We start from the raw sequence: 20,526 nt of genomic DNA, 5'->3' as shown, positions 1-20,526 counted from the left end.
GCTTTGAAGGCAATCTTTTTGTCCCTGGTATCTAATAGAGATATACTGGTCTGGGATATTAAATGCTACTTGTGGATTGACGGTCAACTAGTCAAATTCGTTATGCCTGTTGTTGACTGCTAGCAAGGGCCATAATTTCCTACCACAACCACCCCCTTAAATATGCTTGCTACAATCAGTTATACAATTGCATAACTGCAGGACTTGTGAGGAAGATACAACTATTATAAAACTCTACCACTTAGTTGATCATACAGGGCAATTCAAACACAGAGTCTGGATCTTAAAATATCTCTATTAGATACCAGGGACAAAAAGATTGCCTTCAAAGACGACATACATACATACATACATACATACATACCCAACAGTATCACAGGTTTCACTGTGCCAGTCAGCTAACATAAGTGACTACAAACTGTCCCATATTGTCAAAGATCGGCTACTACAGGTTTAAAAAAGATCCTGGTTAAGACTTACTTTAAAATGTGATGCCCACAAAACGTATACGGAATGAAAAATTCTATGTTGCTCATGAAGGTCCAGAAAACCTATCTTTTATACAAAGGGTTTAATGCCCCACGCTCTACAATATAAGTCTACAGTGCACATATTTCTTTAAAATATATATTTTATTGGCATACTGGCACGAAAAACAAGACCTGACAGTCAAGGGAGCATGGGAAAAGCATGTAATAAAACAACTGTATTGACAAAAATTCCGAGTAATACTTATGCACCCCAAGTCTAAAATAAACTTCTCTCTGTCGCCACGCCCTACTTGTGCACCCATAGTGCTCTGAAACAAAGCATAATGCTCCCCTGATTGTACTGGTCTAAGCGACGGCTTAAGTCAGGAGACCTCATGGGGCAACGTGTGAGAGTGCTCTGCTATAACCGTAAGAGATCATGGGATTCCCTATTAGTGGTAGCATAAACCGGCTCACCCATCTGGGGTCAGAGATAGTACTGTAGAGCCAGAACATATATATATATATATTTTTAAAAAATGGAGGGGGTCGACAGAAAAGCAAAAGTCAACAAGTAAATGAAACTATGTTAGTGTGCAAACTACTGTTCCAGGGGGTATCACAGTGTCATTAGTACATTGGGGGGGGCGAAGGGGGGGAAAGAGTACAGCATAGGAGAGTGTGGGCAGGGCCGTGAGAAGAGCCCCAACCATGGTCACCATCTCCCAGGCCATTAGTGCTTGAGGATTCGAAGCCGGCAATCAGTTGAGGCAGCCCTGAGCAATACTCACTCAAGTCCGCTAAACAAGGTCAAGCAGTCGCCCCAACCCCTTCGGTCACCATTATACTGGTAATCTGCACTGTGGGAGATTCACGTTCATATACCACCTCCGACCACAGGGAAGCTATGGGCCTACGGCGGACCCCACGTGCCTCTCTGCAGTGCACGTATGACCAAGTTCTTATCATGGTTCTGTATTTCAGGAGTCTTATGTTATATTGCTACAAAAACTTTCAAACAAAATAAACTAAATGTCTAGGCTTAGAGCAATAAATAATTTTTATCAATTTCAATCAAGAAACCGTGAGTTTTATAACAGACTTAAGATGAAGAGGTTGTGTTTTCAAAAGAAGGGAGGTTCACAGGTACCCAAATAGTACTTAGAAACTGAGCTCAGAAATTACATTCAACCACAAATTTTCCAAACTGTAGGGTAGAGTTAAATACTGTTTTGTAGATTATTTGGTTTATCATTAATATACTTTGATATAATTGTGTTACCTTCCTTGTATTCGGAGTCGAAGCGCTTCTTAACATCACTCTTCCATTTAGTAAGAACAGAGGATGTGACAAAAAAGGCCATCAATGCAGAAAAAAAACTGTAATTTGCAACTGTGAGGATGAAGCCAATGATTAATCCTATAAAGTAAAATCAGATGAAGGATAACATTATGAGCAACATCAAAAGCATGAAAGAAATGATCTGTACAATGACATTAGTATGTGGTAGCATATTTATCCGTTCATAAGGAAAGAAACAAAATCAATAATGTTACATTTTGTAGCTTCACATAGATTATTGTAGACCTGCAAGGTTGTCAAGGCGTATTCTACACTGCATTAAAACAGAGTTTCCGCATCAACAAGAGTTTGAAAATACCAAATATTTTGAGTTATACAGAACGAGGAAACACACAGTTAAAGTTGCGTTACTTAAACACCATCAGACTAAAGGAAGCTGGATAAATCATTGACTGAAAATTTATTAAAAATATGCGCATTTAGAGTGGAAGGTTTAATCTATTTATATAATACACGAAGACATACCACCAGGTTTTCGAAGACTTTACAGTAGATTTTAAAAACCTTGTACAAATTTGATTCAAGAAACTTTTGTTATTAGAATCAGTAAAATATGTTAGAAATTTCACTTTAATTGAAGGAGAGGGTTTCTGTAGATAGTGCAACATTTTCATAGCATTCCAAGTAGAATCAAACAAACACAGAATTTCTTCACACCGAAAAAAGTCTCAAGATCATTTCTACAAACTAAGGTTGATTTGGCCAGACTTGATAATTTGCTAGATGCAATACAAAAAGTATCTTTATAATCTTCAGAGTTAATGAAGAAGCTGTTGACCTTGAAATCCAGTCTGGTGCACTGTTTTGTTATGCGTGGCAATTCAAATGCAAATATTTCTCATTTTGTGCTTTGTGTAGCATCAAAGGAAGAGTCATCCCAACTATGTCATTTAGACGTTAGTTCTCAGTCCTAGAGGCCATGAATGCCATATTATCCATGTGGCGACGGTTTACGGAATTTTTGCTTAGTGATCATGCCAAATGCAAGAAATGTGAGTATCTTTCCTCGCATATGGATACTGATGTGCAAAAAAGTACAGTCTACTGCATTCTTAGACAAATACAGGAAAACATGACTGCTGTATTGGACATAACCAAAAAACTAGGGTCTGAAAACACCCTTGTCTACCAAATGTTCAGCGTTATTGGTGTGATGTGAAACATCTCCTTGAGAGTAGGCTGGGCGACACTTTTAGTGACTTTGGCACTGCAACAAGTTCCAAGTTAGAATTCTTGCCCCTTTATAAGCAAAGAAATGTTTAGGCAGTAATTTAGGAAATGTTATTTTACAGTGCATGAGAAATGGCTTGCAATGATGTACAGAAATGCCCCTTCACAAGCCATGGCCTTTTCACAGATAAACATTTACATGGGAAGTAAAGAGCGAGTGCATGATCAAAGACTCACTAAAGAAGTATTGTATGGTGTACTACAATAAGTTTGGTTTGTAAAAATGTTTTTGGACATCCTATACCCTGTACACACAATGTCTATAGACATGCAGCATCAGTGCAGAAAGCAAGCAATAATAAAAGCAAAACATTTTATAAACACTGGAAAGGAAAATATTACTTACTCAGTAAGCATCGGTTCCTGGCATGTAGAGCTGTAGATTCACATGCTTTCCATACTCCTGCCATCTAGTGTTGGGCCCGGATGTTTGCAAGTTTTTTTTTCTTTTTCCGAAGAGTCTTTCCAGAAACTTAAGGTGACTCCTAATTTCGGTGATAGTGCACATAGGCATCAACTCGATTGTTTCCCGCAGAGGGTGAGAATGGAGTTAGTGAGTGTAGCATAGAAATGTCCATGCGTATGAATGTAACAAACTACAACAACCACAGTAGACCGGGGAGGCGGGTAGGCGCATGTGAATCTACAGCTCTACATGCCAAGAACACATGCTTATTGGGTAAGTAACATTTTCCGTTCGAGGCATGTGAGCTGTAGATCACATCCTTTGCATAGACTATATAGCAGTATACTCCCAAACCGGTGGCTAACCAGTAGTGGTTGTAGTTGTTTGAAACAGTGTTTTAAGTACTGCTTGGCCTACATTTACTTGTTGTCTCGCTATCACATCTACACAATATGTATGGTGAATGTGTGCCGTGTAGACCATGTTTCTGCCTTACAGATGCCGGCTAGGGGAATATTCCCTAAGAAGGCCATAGTAGCCCCTATTTTGCAAGTGGAATGTGTTCTAAGGGGTATTATCAAAGTTCTTTTTGCTTTGGAAAACATGTTTAGATACATTTTACAATCCATCTTGCAATATCGGATTTAGATATGGGATTGCTTTTGTGTGGTGGAGAGAAAGCAACAAATAGTTGCTTTGTTTTTTCAAATTCTTTAGTTCTTTCTACATAATATAGTATAGCTTGTCTAACATCAAGTGTGTGTGTGTATGTATAGAGCTCGCTCTGCTACAGAATCAGGTTGAGGAAAAAACACAGGTAACTCAATTGATTGATATGAAAGGCAGAAACTACTTCAAGGAGAAATTTAGAATTGGTTCAAAGAGCCACACTATCTTTGCGAAGTTGAAAGAAAGGCTCTTGTATAGTTAATGCCTGAAGTTCACCAACTCTCCTTAGTGAGGTTATTGCAATGAGGAAAGCAACCTTCCATAAGATGAATTGTAACTGACTTTTGTGCATTAGTTCATAAGTTGGACCCATTAGCCTTGTAAGGACTATGTTTAAGTTCCACTGTGGTGCAGGGGGAACTCTTGGTGGTATCACCCTTTTTTTATTTTTTTTAAACTGTTTATTGTTTATAAAAACATAACAAGGTCACATATGAAAATTTGTTTCACCAAAATAGCAGGGTTGCCGCAGCACCGGCGACATAAACGACAGTATAGGACTAGGCATATGTACAATAGTTCTGAGAGTAGGCTAGAGTCAGTCCTTGATCTCCAGGCCGGATAGTCGGGCCTGCGGAGGCTCACATATGTCACCTTTGTAGGTGTTCCAAAGCGACCACACCTCCCCCCACTTTCTGGGGCACCCCCGTGCCATGTATACGGTCTTCTCCTGCAACATGCACCAGTCCATGTCTTTTTGCCAGTCCACCAATTTCGACAGCGTCGATGCACCCCACAGACGGGCTATGTTCCTTTTCGCCACCATTTGCCCAAGCGTGACCCAAAGCCTCCCCCGTGTAGATAAGTCCGTGGGTTCCCATATGTTCAATATACATCGCTTAGCCTCTGTGCGAAGGTCAACCTCCCACACTTCCCGCATGCAGGACACAACTCGCCTCCAGTACCTCTGCACCCCCGGGCATTCCCACAAGATATGGAAAAAGGAGCCAGTCGCCCCACACACCCGCCGGCAGAGACCCTCCCCCCCCTGAATTCTTGTGCAAGAAACGTATACTCTGTGCAATATTTTAAGCTGCACGAGCCGGAGTCTAGCCGATATCGCTACCTCCCTTGGGGACGCCAGAGCGGTAACCCACTCCTCGTCATCAATCTCGAGTCCATCAGCCACCCACTTCTCTTTCAGGGAATCGAGTGGATCGGGGGGGCTAATTTATCAGTTTTTTTGTACGTGAGCGAGATGGCATGCTCCGGCATGTGTCCGTCAAGCAGCCGATCCTCGAGCGGGGAGGCCTGCGGTGGTCGAGTCCCCGGTGGAATGTTCGCTTGAAGGGAGTGTCTAATCTGCAGGTATCTGAAATACTCTGTGGGCGCCAAGTCGTACGTTTCCTGTAAGTAGGCAAAAGATCTGACCCCCTCGGACCCCCACAGATCCCTCACCTGGGAGATCCCGATTAGGTCCCAGCTACGGAATCCCTTTGTGTGTCCCAGGCTTCCCAGTCTCTCCGACGTCCACAGGGGGGTGGCCATGGTCAAAGTGTTGGACCAGCCCAGCTTGCGGTGTGCAGCGTGCCATATTTGCACCGAGTGCTTCGTCGGTCCGGTGAGCTGAAACCTGCCGGGTTTAGAGTAAAGCGCGACCTCGTAATTCCCCCCCGGGAGCAACCACCTGTCCATCCCGTAACCTGGGTCGTTTCCAGCACTATACTTTCCCTGATTGATCGCCGAAAGGTGAGCGGCCCAATAGTACTTGCGGATATCCGGGAGGGCTATCCCCCCATCGTACCATCCCAACGTGAGTTTCCGCAGCGCTATTCTAGGCGCACCCGACCAAAGGAGGGCTCGCTGCGCCGCCTCTATAGCCACAAAGTAAGAATTGGGCACCAAGTCTGGGTAGTTTTGGAAGGCGTACAAAAATCTAGGGAGCGCCATCATTTTAAAGAGGGCCGCCCGGCCCAGCAGCGACAATGGCAGTCGCTGCCACGAAGTTGAGTCACGTTGGAGCCGTCGCAGTGGCAGCAGTAAATTCTTTTCATACCGGAGAGTCTTATCCAGAGTGACAAACACTCCAAGGTATCTGAAGCCGTCCTCCGCCACGGTAAGCGGGCAACTGTTGGGGAGCCTGGGAGGGCTGCCATCGAGGACATAGAGGATGGATTTGTTCCAGTTAATGCGGAACCCCGAGTTCCGCCCAAAACTTGTAAATATATCCATGGCCGCCACTATAGATCTCCGCGGGTGGGATAAGTAAAGGAGGATATCATCGGCGTATAGCGAGATTTTGTCCTCCCAGCCTTCCGTCCAGCGAATCCCGGTGAGGTAGATGTCCTGCAGGATCCACACCACCAGCGGCTCAAGGGAGAGTGCAAATAGGAGAGGTGAGAGCGGGCACCCCTGTCTGGTGCCCCTCCCCAGGGCGAAAACCTCAGAAACCTTGTTGTTGACCACCACCTGGGCCAGGGGCTCCGAGTACAAGAGGTGAACCCACGCCGCAAAGCGGGGGCCGAAGCCCATTTTGCGGAGTACCGCCATCATGTAGGGCCATTCGAGGGCGTCGAAAGCCATGGTAGCGTCAAGCGACACCACCACCGCATCTTCTTGGATCGTGTGGCACCTACCCAATACACCATTCAGGCGGCAGATATTTAGTGCCGTATTGCGATGTGGCATGAAGCCGGACTGATCCGGGTGTACTAGCATGGGAAGGACGGAGTGAAGCCTATTGGCGAGAGTTTTTGCTAGTATTTTCGGCTCTGCGTTGAGCAGGGAGATCGGTCTATACGATGAGCAGGCCTCTCTCGGCTTCCCTTCTTTCGGTATTGACACTATAGTGGCCAGGCGCTGCTCGCACTGCAAGCTCCCCGTCGCTGCACTTTCCTCAAACATCTGGAGGAGGTGCACGCTAAGAACGTCGGGCTTCAGCTTGTAGAGCTCAATCGGCACACCATTGGGTACAAGTGCTTTACCCGGGCGAAGGTCCGCCATCGCACGTAGCAGCTCATCCGCGGCGAGAGGGGCCTCCAAGGAGTCACGGTCGGCCTCCGACAGGCAGGGCATGCGAATATCTGCGAGCAAGGCATCAGAGTCCTCCTACGGACAGTCTGATACCTTACTGTATACCTGCCGAAAGTGCCCCGCAAATTCCGCCGCAATCTCTCGGGGCTCCGTTATCACGTCTCCCGATGCCTTAATAATCTCCGGCACCACGGTAGTGGCCCTCTGTTTTTTCTCGAGCCAAGCAATAAGTTTGCCCGCCTTGTCGCCCTGGTCATATATCCTGCCTACCTTGTGTTGAATGGCAGTCTGGGCAGCGTGCGCGACCAGCTCCCTATATTCCACGGTTTTAAGGCGCAACCGGTGCTGCACCCCCGGTTCAGCGTCCGCGCACGCGGACTCTTCAAGTGCCCGAAGATCCGTTTCAACCGAGGTGATCTGCGCCACCCGTTCCTTACGGCTGCCGGAGATGGCCGAAAGGGCATCTCCCCGCAGCACCGTTTTAAAGGCCTCCCACAGGGTGACTGCGGAGGTAGTCGACCCGACGTTGAGCTCGAAGTACTGCTCAAAAGAGCCGGCCAGCTTTTTCCGCATGTCCTCACTCCTGAGGCGTCAGGCGGGTATAGGCAAGACACATCCCTCCCGGCCCCCCTCCCGCACGAGGTGCACGTATACCAGGGAGTGATCAGAAATGCCGTGCGCCAGGAGTGAGGCCTCCCGTATGGTCATGTCAGGCTGTGAGGAAGTCAAAATATAGTCTAAACAGGAGAAAGAGCGGTGAGGGCCAGAGTGGAAGGTAAAGTGCCTACTCGTGGGATGCAGCAGCCGCCAGCTGTCCGTGAGCCCGAAGGCGTCGAGGAAGTCCACCTTTGCCCCTGAGGCGTTTCCCTGGGGGGCTGTCTGTCAAGGGTTCCGGAGATCGCTGCGTTAAAGTCACCCCCGATGATCAACGTCCCGTCAGGGAGGGAGAGCAGGAGCCTACCCAGGTCCACATATGCTGGAGTCTGAAGGCCGGGGGGGATATAGGCAGAAAGGAGATTCAACCGACGGCCGGCCCATCTCCCCGATAGACCTGCAAAGCGGCCCAGTGGGTCTGTTTCCGTATGATCAATGTGGAGTGGCAGGGAACAGCGAAGCAAGATCCCCACTCCCCGAGAGCCAGAGGTGAAGCCAGAGTGTACCGCTAGAGTGTATCCCCATCTGTTGAGGGCCTGACATGTGTTTCCCATTAAGTGCGTTTCCTGCAGTAATACTACATCCGGGAGGTGGCGTTTGATTAACTGTAGGACAATGGTACGTTTGAGCCCATCTCCCAGACCATTAACATTCCAGCTAAGAACCCTAAGGCTATCTTCCCAGCTACTAGCCATACTCATTACTGTAGGAGCCAGCCTGTCTTAGAGTACCGGCGCCGCCCGCCAACCCCTCCATACTATCAGTGTGTGACCATAACAACCCTCTAACCACCCCCCCTCCCGGCCACCCCCCCAACAGCTCAGAACAATATACATAGCAATAGGGACTACCCATCGTGGATCCGTCCCGGTCTGGCTTCCCAGCCCGTCAGTAACCACTGTAACGTCCCTCCAAACAGACCCCCCCCCACCCTGCTCCGCAGGTTTTAAACTACCCACTGCCCCAATTAGCAGAGCGCCTGTCGCCCGACCCACCCCAGAGAGAGTAACCGCCCCCCCGGAGAAACTCTGTTAGGGAGAACGTAGGCCGTCCCCAACTCCAGCCGCCATAACTGTGTGGCCCCAGACTGATGGTCCCCTAAGTGCGTGGTTCAATCAGGGGTCCATCTCAATACCATTAAGGGAGGGAGCGGCCATGCCTGCAGCCCATCCCAGCCACGTCCACCAGGACCCCGGTGCATGCCATATACATTACTGCTCGGTGTATCCTGACCCCTTGGTCGGAAGTCTCATCGTGCCGCTGCGTCCGGAAGCGAGTCCCAGCGGGGGCTGTTCGATCTGGACCTCCACGACCCTTGACTCTGCTCGGCTCTCTCTGCTCCTCCGTCCACTGAACCAGGGGATGCCGCTCCCCCCTGCCGTGTGTGGTCACGATCGTGCCCCCTTCGCACCTCCGTCGCATCAAGCCACTCCTGGACCGCCGCCGGCGAGGTGAAGAAATGAGATTTGCCTTCCGCGATGATTTTCAGTTTGGCGGGGAAGAACATCATATATTTTATGCCCCGTTCCCCGAGTGCCGCCTTGACACCCAGGAACGAGCGGCGCTCCTGCTGAACCCGCAGCGTGAAATCAGGGAAGAATCGGATGGTGGCCCCTTCGTGCTGGAGATCTCCCTGTTGCCTGGCCACCTGTAGGATGGCTTCCCGGTCCCGATAGTTCAGTATCTTAGCAATAATTGTCCTCGGCGGGGCCCCCGGCCTAGGTCTAGGGAGCGGGGCTCGGTGAGCCCGCTCAATGGTGAAGAGCTTTAAGAGCCGTCTGGGCTTCAGATGATGTAGAATGAGGTCCTCCAGAAAGCTCTACGCTGCGCCCCTCCATTCCCTCCGGCACACCTGCGACGCGGATGTTACTCAGTCGGGCCCTCCCTTCCTGGTCCTCGAGCCGAAGGGCCATTTGGCGATGTTGGAGGACGAGCTTGTTAATGCACCCCTCAAGCAGTTTCTCTGAGGCCTGCAGGGCCTTGATGTCAGTCTCATTAGCTTTGGACCTCTCCGTAGTTTTGCCAAGATCCGTACGCAGCAGATTAACCTCAATCGAGATCTTGTCCATCTTTGTCTCAAGGTTAGTACCTAGCGTCTGTATCGCAGCCATAATGGAAGTCAGGGAGGGCTCCGCATGCTCCACAACGGTATCCATCATCGCCCCAGACTGCGCCTGGCCGGTGGGCACCGCGTATTTGTCCAATTTATTGGTTTGAGTGGGCTTTCCCACCTTCGGGCGCATGGTGAATGTGGCCCGCTGCTTCGCCAAGGACCGTGGCCCAGCCCGGGCGTCGGCCGGCACCCCCCGAGCCTCGGCTTCACCTCCTCTTCGCCCGGGTGATGCACCGTCCCCGCACCACCGGCCGGCCACGTCGTCGCAGTAGAGTCACCGGCGTTACCACCACACCAACCATCCACCACACCGCGGTCCGCTGTCCAACTCGGGCCGTGCCGCCCACCGCGGTCGGCCGCCACTGTAGGGCTCCCTCGAGTGTTCGGCGGAGGGCCGTGGGCGCATCACCGTAGCTCCCCCGGGGCCTGCCCTGCCGGCTCACCTGTGCCACCTCCAGCCGGCCCACCACCCGGCCTCAGTCCAACCAGCAGGGCCGATCGCCCGGGGCCGCCTGTCTCTCTGCTGCTCCACCGACCTCAATCAGGTGACCCGGCTTCCCTCGCAGGCCCGGCGAGTCCTTGTGCCGAGCCCCACCCCGGAGCCCGGAACGTCGCCCGCTCCCGCAGGCCAGGTCGAGAGGTGCGTGGCTCTGCCCCCCGCTCCTGCTTGCTCACCGGGGATCTCGCAGATGTCCGTCAGCGACCAGGCAGTGATGTCCTGCGGCTGCAGCTTGGTTGCTGTCCGCGATATCCCGCCCTGCGCCGGCCGCACAGGCGGCTTAGGCCTCACGCTGGGACCTCAGGTAGCCGCCAACCCGCGCCTCGGGCTCCAGCCGCCAACCAATGTCTCCGCGGCACGAACAGTCGCCGCCGCCGGTCCTCTCGTAGCCTCCGGACGCCGCTCCAAGCGCCGATCAGTCGCGCTATACTTTAGGGAGGTGGCGCTTTGATTTTGGTGCACGCCACCCGGAGAAATGGACGGATATTCGTGGGGAACACAGTAGGCTCGGCGGAGCTCGGTCTCTAGGCGGCCATCTTCGTCGGCGCCTGGCCACGCCCCTCCGGTATCACCCTTTTTAGTCCTTCCATGAAGGTTCCGATCACTGGTACTCTGAATAGAGTTAAGTGTTGTCTATTTTGCAAGTATGTGGCTACTGATGCCAGGTGTAAATGAATGGATGTGTAAGCCAATCCAGATTGCAGTAAATGCAAAAGATAACAAATTATGTTCTGTACAGAAGCATCAAGTAGATTGACATTGTTGTTGTTACGATAACAAACCGTTCCCATTTTGCTGCATTACATGCTCTAGCAGTAGGCTTTCTAGCATCTTTGAGACTATTCATACAGTCTGGTGGTAGTTGTAAATAACCAAACTATGACTTCAGGAGAAAAATCGCTAGGATGAGTTCTTTGGGATTTGGATTTTTTTTTTTGTAACAAATTTGTATTGACATTTTCAGGTTTATTGTGCTGTACAGTATACAGATCTTTCAAGCATTTATGCCGTATAGTACAGTATTCGGTATCACATCATTTTCGAAGACTGGAGGATAATTGGTAAGAAAAGAAAAAAAACGATTTGTGAACCCTATGGACCCTGATAGTGAATATGTCACTTGAACTGGTGTATAACACAGGAAAAACTAGGGGAAGGGCATGGAATTTCACATCCGGGCCTCTCAAACTAATGCTCGGACAGTTGTGTGGGTGTGGCGCCCCGATGAATTGCGATTGAACCGACTCTTAGGCCCGACTGGCAAGTGTGACAGTATGCGCTATAGCGTTACTTTGTATGTGATCATGTCCCCAGCATGTGAAGGGATTGGGCGGTTAGAATTTAAGACTGCGTTTGCAGGGCTGGTAGTGTAGGTGTGTCTCCGTTAGGGTCTTCGCCGGGGGTTAGTTGCTTAAAGCGTTACAACAACATGGCCCAATACATTGATATGGGGTGCTTGCGGATCCCTCTCACCTCCTCCTCCCACAGTGTTTCCTCCTCCACTGCCGCCCATTTGTATGTAGCTCCCACCCAAGCCGCAAGTGGGGGTCCGGTGGGGGAGCGCCAGTGCATGGCGATGCTTCGTTTGGCCAACAACACCGCCAGGGAGAGAAAGCGAGTCTGCACCATGTGTTGTTTGTGTGCACGGAAGATACCTAGGGCGCTGGCTTCCCACGTGTTCCTGCATGTGATCCCTGTGAGGTCCCCTAGAGCAGTATGGATGTGCTGCCAAAAAGTTCGGATAATGGAGCAACTTCAGAACATGTGTTGGAAATCTGCATCCTGTGCACGGCATCTGGGGCAAAGGAACTGCGTGTCGGGGTAGAATCGTTGAAGGCGTCCCGGTGTCAAATAAGCTCTATGGAGTATGTAAAATTGAATGTTTTTAAAGCGTGCATTTCTGGATACCTTCTTGGGGTACTCCAAGGCCCTCTCCCATTCCTTCTCATGAAGCGCGTGCCCAATTTCAGCCTCCGATATGGCCCGTAGGGTCACTAGCGGTGTATTGGCCAGCTCTCGTATGGTCTTATAGAGCCATGTAGTTAGATGTCGACCCGCCCCCCATATGTAAAATCGCGTAAATAACTGGATGTGTGTGTGGTTCCCCCCTTGAGAGGTCCTGGTATGGCCGGTAGCTATCTAGTAGTTGGCGGTGAAGCAGAAATTGCCCTGGGGGAAGGTTATAGTCGTCCGTAAGACTTCGGAATGGTCTAAGCTGTCCGTCCTCAAACAGGGACTCCATCTCAGTGATGCCACAGGATGTCCATGTGGTGAGCATATTGTTTGTGTAAAAGTGTTCCCGCTTGGGCCACCCAATCAAAGGGAGTAGAGGGGAATACAAGGGTGTCTCCGAGGACATGCGGTGTATTCTTTGCATGCACCGTCGTGCCACTGCCACCTGTAGGGGATATGTACGTTTCGGTTTGGTGCCAGAGAACAGTAGACGACGAATCTCCGGAATGGATACCCACCCAGTTATGGTGTGCGTTTCCTCCGTGTACCTCTCTGCCGTCCAGTGGGAGAGCCACTGTAGTTGTGCCACCAAGAAGTAGGCCTCGAATGAGGGAGCGCCCAGGCCACCCTGTGTCGTGGGTAATTGTAGTTTTTTCAGTGCTATTCTATGTCTGGTAGAGCCCCAAATTAACGCGCTGAGGAGCGAGTCCAAGTCCCGAAAAAAGGTTCTAGGTGGGATCACTGGTAAATTGGTAAAGTAGTATAATAATCGTGGGATCATTATCATTTTGGCTAAAGCAACCCGGCCTATTGGGGCTAGCGGAAGGCTTTTCCAAAATCCGACTGCGGCTCTAATGCCTGCCAACGCCCTGCTGTGGTTACCCTCAAAAATATCGCTTGCGGAATTATATAGGCGGATCCCGAGGTACCGAGGGGCATCCGCGCTCCAAAGCACTCCTTGACTACCCAGTCTAACCTTCTGAGGGGGTAGGCCCGGGTGCAGCGGGTATATCGTGGATTTATCCCAATTCACCCTCAGTCCAGAGGCTGCTGCGAATTCATTCAGTGTCACCCAAAGGGGAGTCAAGTCTTCTGTGATGTCTCGCACGTAGATTAACAGGTCGTCAGCGTACATAGAGACACTGAGCACGGTGCCTGCTATGGGAATGCCCCAGCGCGCTCCCTCCTGGCGAAGCCGTATGGCCAGGGGCTCAACTGCCAGGGCAAAAAAGTAAGGGGGACAGCGGACATCCCTGCCGCGTGCCCCTCCGAACCGCAAACTCCGCCGAGATATAACGTCCCAGGCGCACCCAGGAGGTGAGTTTAGTGTACAAAAGTTGTGTATATGCGAGGAGGGTGGGGCCAATGTCCACTCGCTGTAGGACCGTGAAAAGGTACTGCCATGTGAGGGAATCAAATGCCTTCTCGAGATCCAGGATGAGACAGGCCGACCGGGGATATATCCCCTTCACCTGGTCTTGGACGTGGAAAATGCGGCGTATGTTCTGGGATGTGCGTCTACCGGGGATAAATCCACACTGATCCGGATGGATCAGGGGACATATAATTTGTGCGTATCTATCTGCTAGTATCTTCCCGAGGAGTTTGCAGTCGGCGGAGAGTAGCGATATGGGGCGATAGGAGGCCATTTGCTTCGGATCCCGATGCAGTTTTAAGAAGGTCACGAGTACTGACTCTCTTAGATCTCGGTAGTTCTCCCTTCTCAAGCGCAGTCACGAGCATCTCTACCAATCGAGGGACCAGTTGTACAGAAAAAGTTGTGTAATATTCTAGCGGGAACCCATCTAATCCCGGCGCCTTATTACGGGCTAGGGCATGTAAGGCGCGGGTCACATCCGCCGCTATTATTGTCGTTTCCAGGGCGTCCTTATCTGTCCTTGCGATTTTTGGTATAGTCAGGGGATCGAGAAAACGATCCACTACGGCTTGTGGGGTTGAGGCTGGGTCATTATATATCCCCGCATAGTAGCCGTAAAAAGCCCCAAGAATCTCGGCTTGGGAGCGCACCAGTATACCCTGGGAGTCTAGTATTTCGGTGATGGGTTTGAGATTCTTGTCTTGCTTGGCCAGCCACGCCAATAACGTGCCCGTTTTGTCCCTTTCTCTATGCATCCAAGTAGCGTACGATCTAAAATTGTACCGGCGGAGATCCGCGCAGGCGGCTTGATTTTGCTTCGGCTAAGTGCTGGGTCTCTTCCTCGGAGGTGGTGTCCCGCTTAGTCATAACGGCGAGGTGTTGCTCAGCCTTGGTAAGCGCTTGTTCCAACACGTGCTTGACTCCTGTTATTTGTTTCATGCACTCTCCCCGGGCCACCACTTTAAATGTGTCCCATTGCACTAAAGTTGAGGAAGCTGTACCTGCATTGTGCGTAAAATAGTCTTGAATACTACGCTCCTGCTCATGCCTAAAGACTTGGTCCGAGAGACAATCCCGTGGCAAGCGCCAGGTAGGGACGGGGGGGGTGTGGGGGCCGCCAGTTGAGTCGGAGAATGTGGGCATCGTGATCAGAAATGACCCTGCCCATGTAGTCTGTGTGGGTAATTTTGGGCAGTATTGCTGCTGAGCATAAGAATCGGTCGAGACGGACACGTAGATTATGCGGGATGGAGTGGAAGGAGTACAGCCGGGTCTGCGGGTGACGTGTCAGTAAGTGTCCAGTGTGCGAGCCAGGCCCGAAATCTGTTGGTTTGCCTGTGGGCCGGAGAGTGCAGCAGAGGGGGGGGTGAGAGCGGTCTAGGTCGAGCGTGCAATTATAGTCTCCACCCAGAATCCAGGGGATTGAGGCAAAAGGGGCTAGGACCCCGGTGAGGTGATGCCAAAATTTGTCTTGTTCTACATATATACTACCAATAAGTAATGCCTGCCCGTCTAAGAGGCCCTCCAGTAACGTATATCTGCCGTCTTTATCTACCACCCTCCGGAGTTCCTGGAAGGGGGTTCCCGGTCGAACCCAGATCAGTGCCCCGCGTGCATACGCGGAATAAGTCGTGGCGCATTTGGTACCCCCGCCATTTTGCCTGTAGTTTCCCCACCTCTTTCGTAATGAGATGCGTCTCCTGTAGGAAAGTTATCTGAGCCTTGTGGCGCTTTGCATACGAGTATACTGCAGATCGCTTGCTCCGAGTGTGGAGCCCCCTAACGTTAAGGGTGAGGATGGTAACATCAGTATGTGGTGTATTTATTGCCATGTCTCAGCATCTGTGTGCGATGAGCGGGGACTGTGTCTGTCGGGGTGTATTGAGCGTGGCCGACCCAACTGAGTGAGGGTGCCTGTACCCCACGACACTGTTTGGCCACGTGTTGTGAGCGTCCGGGTCAGTGTCATTCCATGAGGGGGGTTGGGATATTGCTGACCTGGAAAAACCAACTGTATAAACAGGGGTCGGGAAACATTCCCAATGCCAAGGACCCATCACCAGAAGTGATGCGTCCAAACCTGCGTTCCCTATTAAAGGGGGTGCAACAATGTATGATGGGGGCGGCGGTGTGGGTGTGCAGGGCTAAACGCGAATCGGGCCTTAGTAGGATCGGATGTTGACAAAGGTGTCTATAGTCGGTGTGCGAAGTGGGAGTGTAGTTATACCCATTCTGTACCCGGCAGTCCCATCTTACGTCACAAGAGTTCTTGATTGTTCATCTAGGATCAGGTCCGCTGTTTGAGGAGTGACTAGAGGGGGCGTCACAGAGTCTCCGCCCGACATTGTTCCATCACTTTCGTTCTCTCCCTCAGATGAAAAAATATGTGGAGGTCGGTCTATGTCGTCCAGCTGGGGGGGACGCCTGCAGATCGATCACTGCTTGCAGGGCCTCCCTCCGTTCTTTCACAATCTGTTCTAGATCGGGAGAATCCTGGGTACGTGGTCTGGTCCCACCACCCGTACCCCACGTGGGTGCCTCTGGGTACGCCTCCTGGGTCGCGACAGTTTAGGGCTCGGATCTCTTGTGGTTTCTGCTCTGGACTGCCGTGTGCAGTGCTGATCCGCCCAATCCTGCGCTTCCGTGGCGGTAGTGAAAAAGACAGTGGAGCCGTTATGGATTACCTTGAGGCGAGCCAGAAAGAGCAAGGAGTATTGGATATTGTTTTCACGGAGTCGGCGTTTCACGCTCAGAAATGAAGACCGTTGTTGCTGCACTGCTCTCGCATAATCCGGGAACACCATGATCCGCTGTCAACCTGCATGGCGCCCGCCACACGTGCCGCTCGCAGCACCGCGTCCCTGTCCCGAAAGTGCAGGAACTTCGCCAACATCGGCCTTGGGGTCGCCCTGCGGGCCGGGACCCTGTGGGCACATTCCATAGAAAAGAATGCAGATCGGTCCTTCTCTGGAGTGAAGGATTTCACCCACGTTTCCATGTAGTGCAGAGGGTTCGTGCCTTCAATTCCTTCAGGCAAACCCAACACGCGGATGTTACAGCGTCTCGAGCGTCCTTTTAAGTCGTCTGTACGTTCCTCCATGATGGTGAGGCGGTGTAGGAACTCTTGCAGCGTCTTCTGGTGCGTCTCAATCGTGGGTTGCAGGTCAGCCATCGTCTTCTCCCAGTCTTTCACTCTGTCCGCCAATTTGCGGTGATCGTCGCGGATAAGGCTGATGTCCGTTGCCAATGTCCCGAGCCTCTCCTTCATGGAAACTCTAGAGAGCTCGATGGCCGCAAGAACCTGATCCAGTTTGGCTGAGATCGACGGATCGGCCTGCGGTGCTTCTGCATTCACCCACGTCCGGGTCTTTGGCATATTCTCTGGAGCCGTCTTGGGCACCGCCGTATGTTGGGTCGCCCTTGATTTCCCCATTGCGGCAACCGGGGTAATGTAGTGTACCGAGATCGTCCACCGGTAATACGGGACAATTCACCCCAGAGGGAAAGGGGGGGCCACTCCTTCGATGGTCTCGTTGTCACCAGAGTCAGGCACCCTCCCTAGGTGCCTCAGTGCCCCCCTGCAGAGCGTCCCAGGGCTGAGGGGTTCCCCGCTGTGTGCCCCTCCACTTCAAACAGGGGGGGAGCTGTCTATCGCGACGGCAGGGGTCATGCCACCATGTTAACATCAGGCATCCGCCCAAACCTGCGCTGCTTATGCGTTGGGCCGCTCAGCTGGAGGGGTCTTTGCGGGTATGAGGATATGGGGGGTGCAGCTCACCTCACCGTCGCCAGCCTGGTTCTCTCCAAGTCGCCTGCTCCATGCCCCGTCAGTTCTGCTGCAGGTCGGGCGCCATCTTGAGGTCAGGCGCACCGACCATGGAGAGGGGCGCACCAGGGTCCACCACCAAGCTGCACACGCACCGCTGCCTCCGTGGCCTCAGGGCTTCGCGTGGAATAGGTGCCACCCACCAGTCAGCACCGCAGCGCGACTGTTATTCTCGAGCCCGTCTCCGGTGGAGAATCTGCGCCAGTCCCAAGATGGCCGCCCTCTGCCTTCACGCCGACCCAAGTCTGGCAATGGGCGCGCGCTCGGGGATCCTGGGGGGCTCCGTCACTGCAAGCCCGTGGGCTGATGCTTCCGTTCCTCCGAGGATGCTCTGTGAGGGGCCGCGGGTGACGTCGGCATCAGGGTCCTCGCGTGCACCGTCTAGGTCGGACCTCCGAGGCTGCCAGCTGCCATCTTGTGGCCAAGAGCCCCGGTCCAGCACTTTCACCGCCGCCGCCGCTTGTCTACTCTGGTGTACGCCTGATCACCGCTCCGATGGACTCCAGACCCGTTGCGGTGTCTGAAGCCGCGTTCTTGGACACGAGCAACGCCTGGAAGCGGGCAGTCTGCGGGCCCGATCGCGGAGCCTCAGCAAGCCACAACCGCCATGGTAGCCTGCTGGGCCACGCCCCCTTCTTTGGCATTTGGTTGTCGGATTTCTCCATGGCTCTAAGTGAGGAGACTGGGTGTGAGATGTAGCTTTTGATGTGGCACCACCGACAGTTCTAATAGGGTGGTGTATCAAGGTTGACGATCCCATGTGGGGGCTACTGAGATCAGTGTGAGGGATGTTTGTCTGAGCTTCCGAACCAGTAATGGAATTAGTGGGGGAGGCGGAAAAGCGGAGGCAAATATCCCTGACCAATTCATCCATAGAGCATTGCCTTTGGATAGATGGTGTGGGAACCTGGATGCGAAGTTTGGGCATTTTGCGTTGTGTACTGTGGCGAACAGATATATCTGGGGAAATCCCCATTGTTGAAAGTAGGGAAGAAGAACATGGGGCTGAATTTCCCACTCATGAACTTGCTGCCTGTGTCTGCTGAGCAGGTCGACAATTTGATTGTTTACTCCTGGAAGGTGTTCTGTTAGGAGAAACATCTTGTGATGATCAGCCCAATTCCAAATCCAAATGCTTTGAGCAAGTCGCGACAGCTGGAGAGAGGGTGTCCCTCCCTGTTTCTGCAGATAGTACATTGCTAGGCACTAGAAACATTTTTGATAGGGTCTAAGGGAAAGTTTAATGACCTGCCACAGTTCTAATCCCCTAAATCTATAGTGTAAAACAACAAAACAAAGAACTGGGGGTCTAGTCAAATCCTGCTAACTGAGCGGAAATGTAGAAAATAACGGGCTAAAAAAGTCCCAAAGAACAAAAAGGAGTGAAAGAATGAAAGAGCAGAAGCAAAAGAGACAACCAGATGCAATCGAGAGTGAACCTTGGAGCGGAATTATTGGATACCCATCAATTATCCGTGTGATCAATCTTATCATCAGGTTGTCCAATCCAGAATGAGATGCTTCTCTTGATCATAGAGAGCATCTGAATGGAAGTGATTTCACTCGTGGGTGGTCCGAGGTTGTCAAAGGATTGAAATGGAAAAACCAGCCATAGTTGGATGATAGGACAATTGACAGGAGTGCAGTGCTAACAAAGGACAGTGAGGTGGTGTGTTAAAATAGAATTGCGAGAGAACACTAACAATTTAATACGTGTCTCGCATCCTAAATAAAACAACAGTGCAGAAAAGCAGTATTAAACAAATGACTGCTGTGTATAAAGGTCGACATGTTTCAGCCAAATGAGATACATTCACCCCTGCGGCTTTCTTCAGGACCTATGTTGTTATATATCTAGCTACTGCAAAAAAGTGAAAACATGTATAGTGTTGAAAAGAATAGATAAAGACAGACAAGTACATTTATCTCACTATCATGTGAAAATGGCACTTTGTACCACCTTATGCGTATCCTCCGTCTCAAAAGGATGCTGCGTGCAACCGTAATGATCGGGGAACGGACCTCACCTCGCCCGGATCCTGACTCAGGACTAAGAGGCCCCGCTCTCTCCGTCGTTACCTCGTTGTGGCCACAGAATCACGGCAGTCATTTGTTTAATACTGCTTTTCTGCACTGTTGTTTTATTTAGGATGCGAGACACGTATTAAATTGTTAGTGTTCTCTCGCAATTCTATTTTAACACACCACCTCACTGTCCTTTGTTAGCACTGCACTCCTGTCAATTGTCCTATCATCCAACTATGGCTGGTTTTTCCATTTCAATCCTTTGACAACCTCGGACCACCCACGAGTGAAATCACTTCCATTCAGATGCTCTCTATGATCAAGAGAAGCATCTCATTCTGGATTGGACAACCTGATGATAAGATTGATCACACGGATAATTGATGGGTATCCAATAATTCCGCTCCAAGGTTCACTCTCGATTGCATCTGGTTGTCTCTTTTGCTTCTGCTCTTTCATTCTTTCACTCCTTTTTGTTCTTTGGGACTTTTTTAGCCCGTTATTTTCTACATTTCCGCTCAGTTAGCAGGATTTGACTAGACCCCCAGTTCTTTGATAGTACATTGCTGTCATGTGGTCTGTGCCGACTAGGATAGTTTTGACTAAAACGCGAGTGTGAAAAGCTTTGAGTGCTAGGAACAGTGCTAGAAGTTTCAGGTATTTGATGTGGAGAAGTTTGCGATTGTCTGACCACAGCCCTTGTACTGTGTAATGTGAAGATGGGCACCTCAACCGGTTAAAGATGCGTCTGCTGTCTGTACAGTCTGGAATCAGTTCTATGAAGGGCCGCCCTTTTGATACCTTTGGATGGTTCCACCACTTCAGAAAGCGAGGAGTGCGGCCGTCTACCAACACTAGATCCGTTAATTGACCCTGTGACTGATTCCACTGACGTGCTTGACATTTT

At 50.9% G+C, this 20,526-nt stretch overlaps 1 protein-coding gene across 2 annotated transcripts in view; it reads right to left on the bottom strand.

The window, feature by feature from the left end:
• Positions 1 to 20,526, bottom strand: part of TMEM19 (transmembrane protein 19) — a 208,059-nt gene that overhangs the window by 124,819 nt on the left and 62,714 nt on the right. For both annotated transcript variants that reach the window (XM_085652532.1, XM_085652530.1), the window contains exon 4: positions 1,753 to 1,890. In XM_085652532.1, coding sequence (XP_085508658.1) covers positions 1,753 to 1,890 — 138 coding nt within the window. The remainder of the gene's footprint in view (positions 1 to 1,752; positions 1,891 to 20,526) is intronic.

Source organism: Triturus cristatus, chromosome 4_1 (genome assembly GCF_964204655.1).
Source record: "Triturus cristatus chromosome 4_1, aTriCri1.1, whole genome shotgun sequence".
NCBI lineage: Eukaryota > Metazoa > Chordata > Amphibia > Caudata > Salamandridae > Triturus > Triturus cristatus.
The sequence above is the reverse complement of the archived record's forward strand: the minus strand, read 5'-3'. Positions and strand labels throughout refer to the sequence as shown.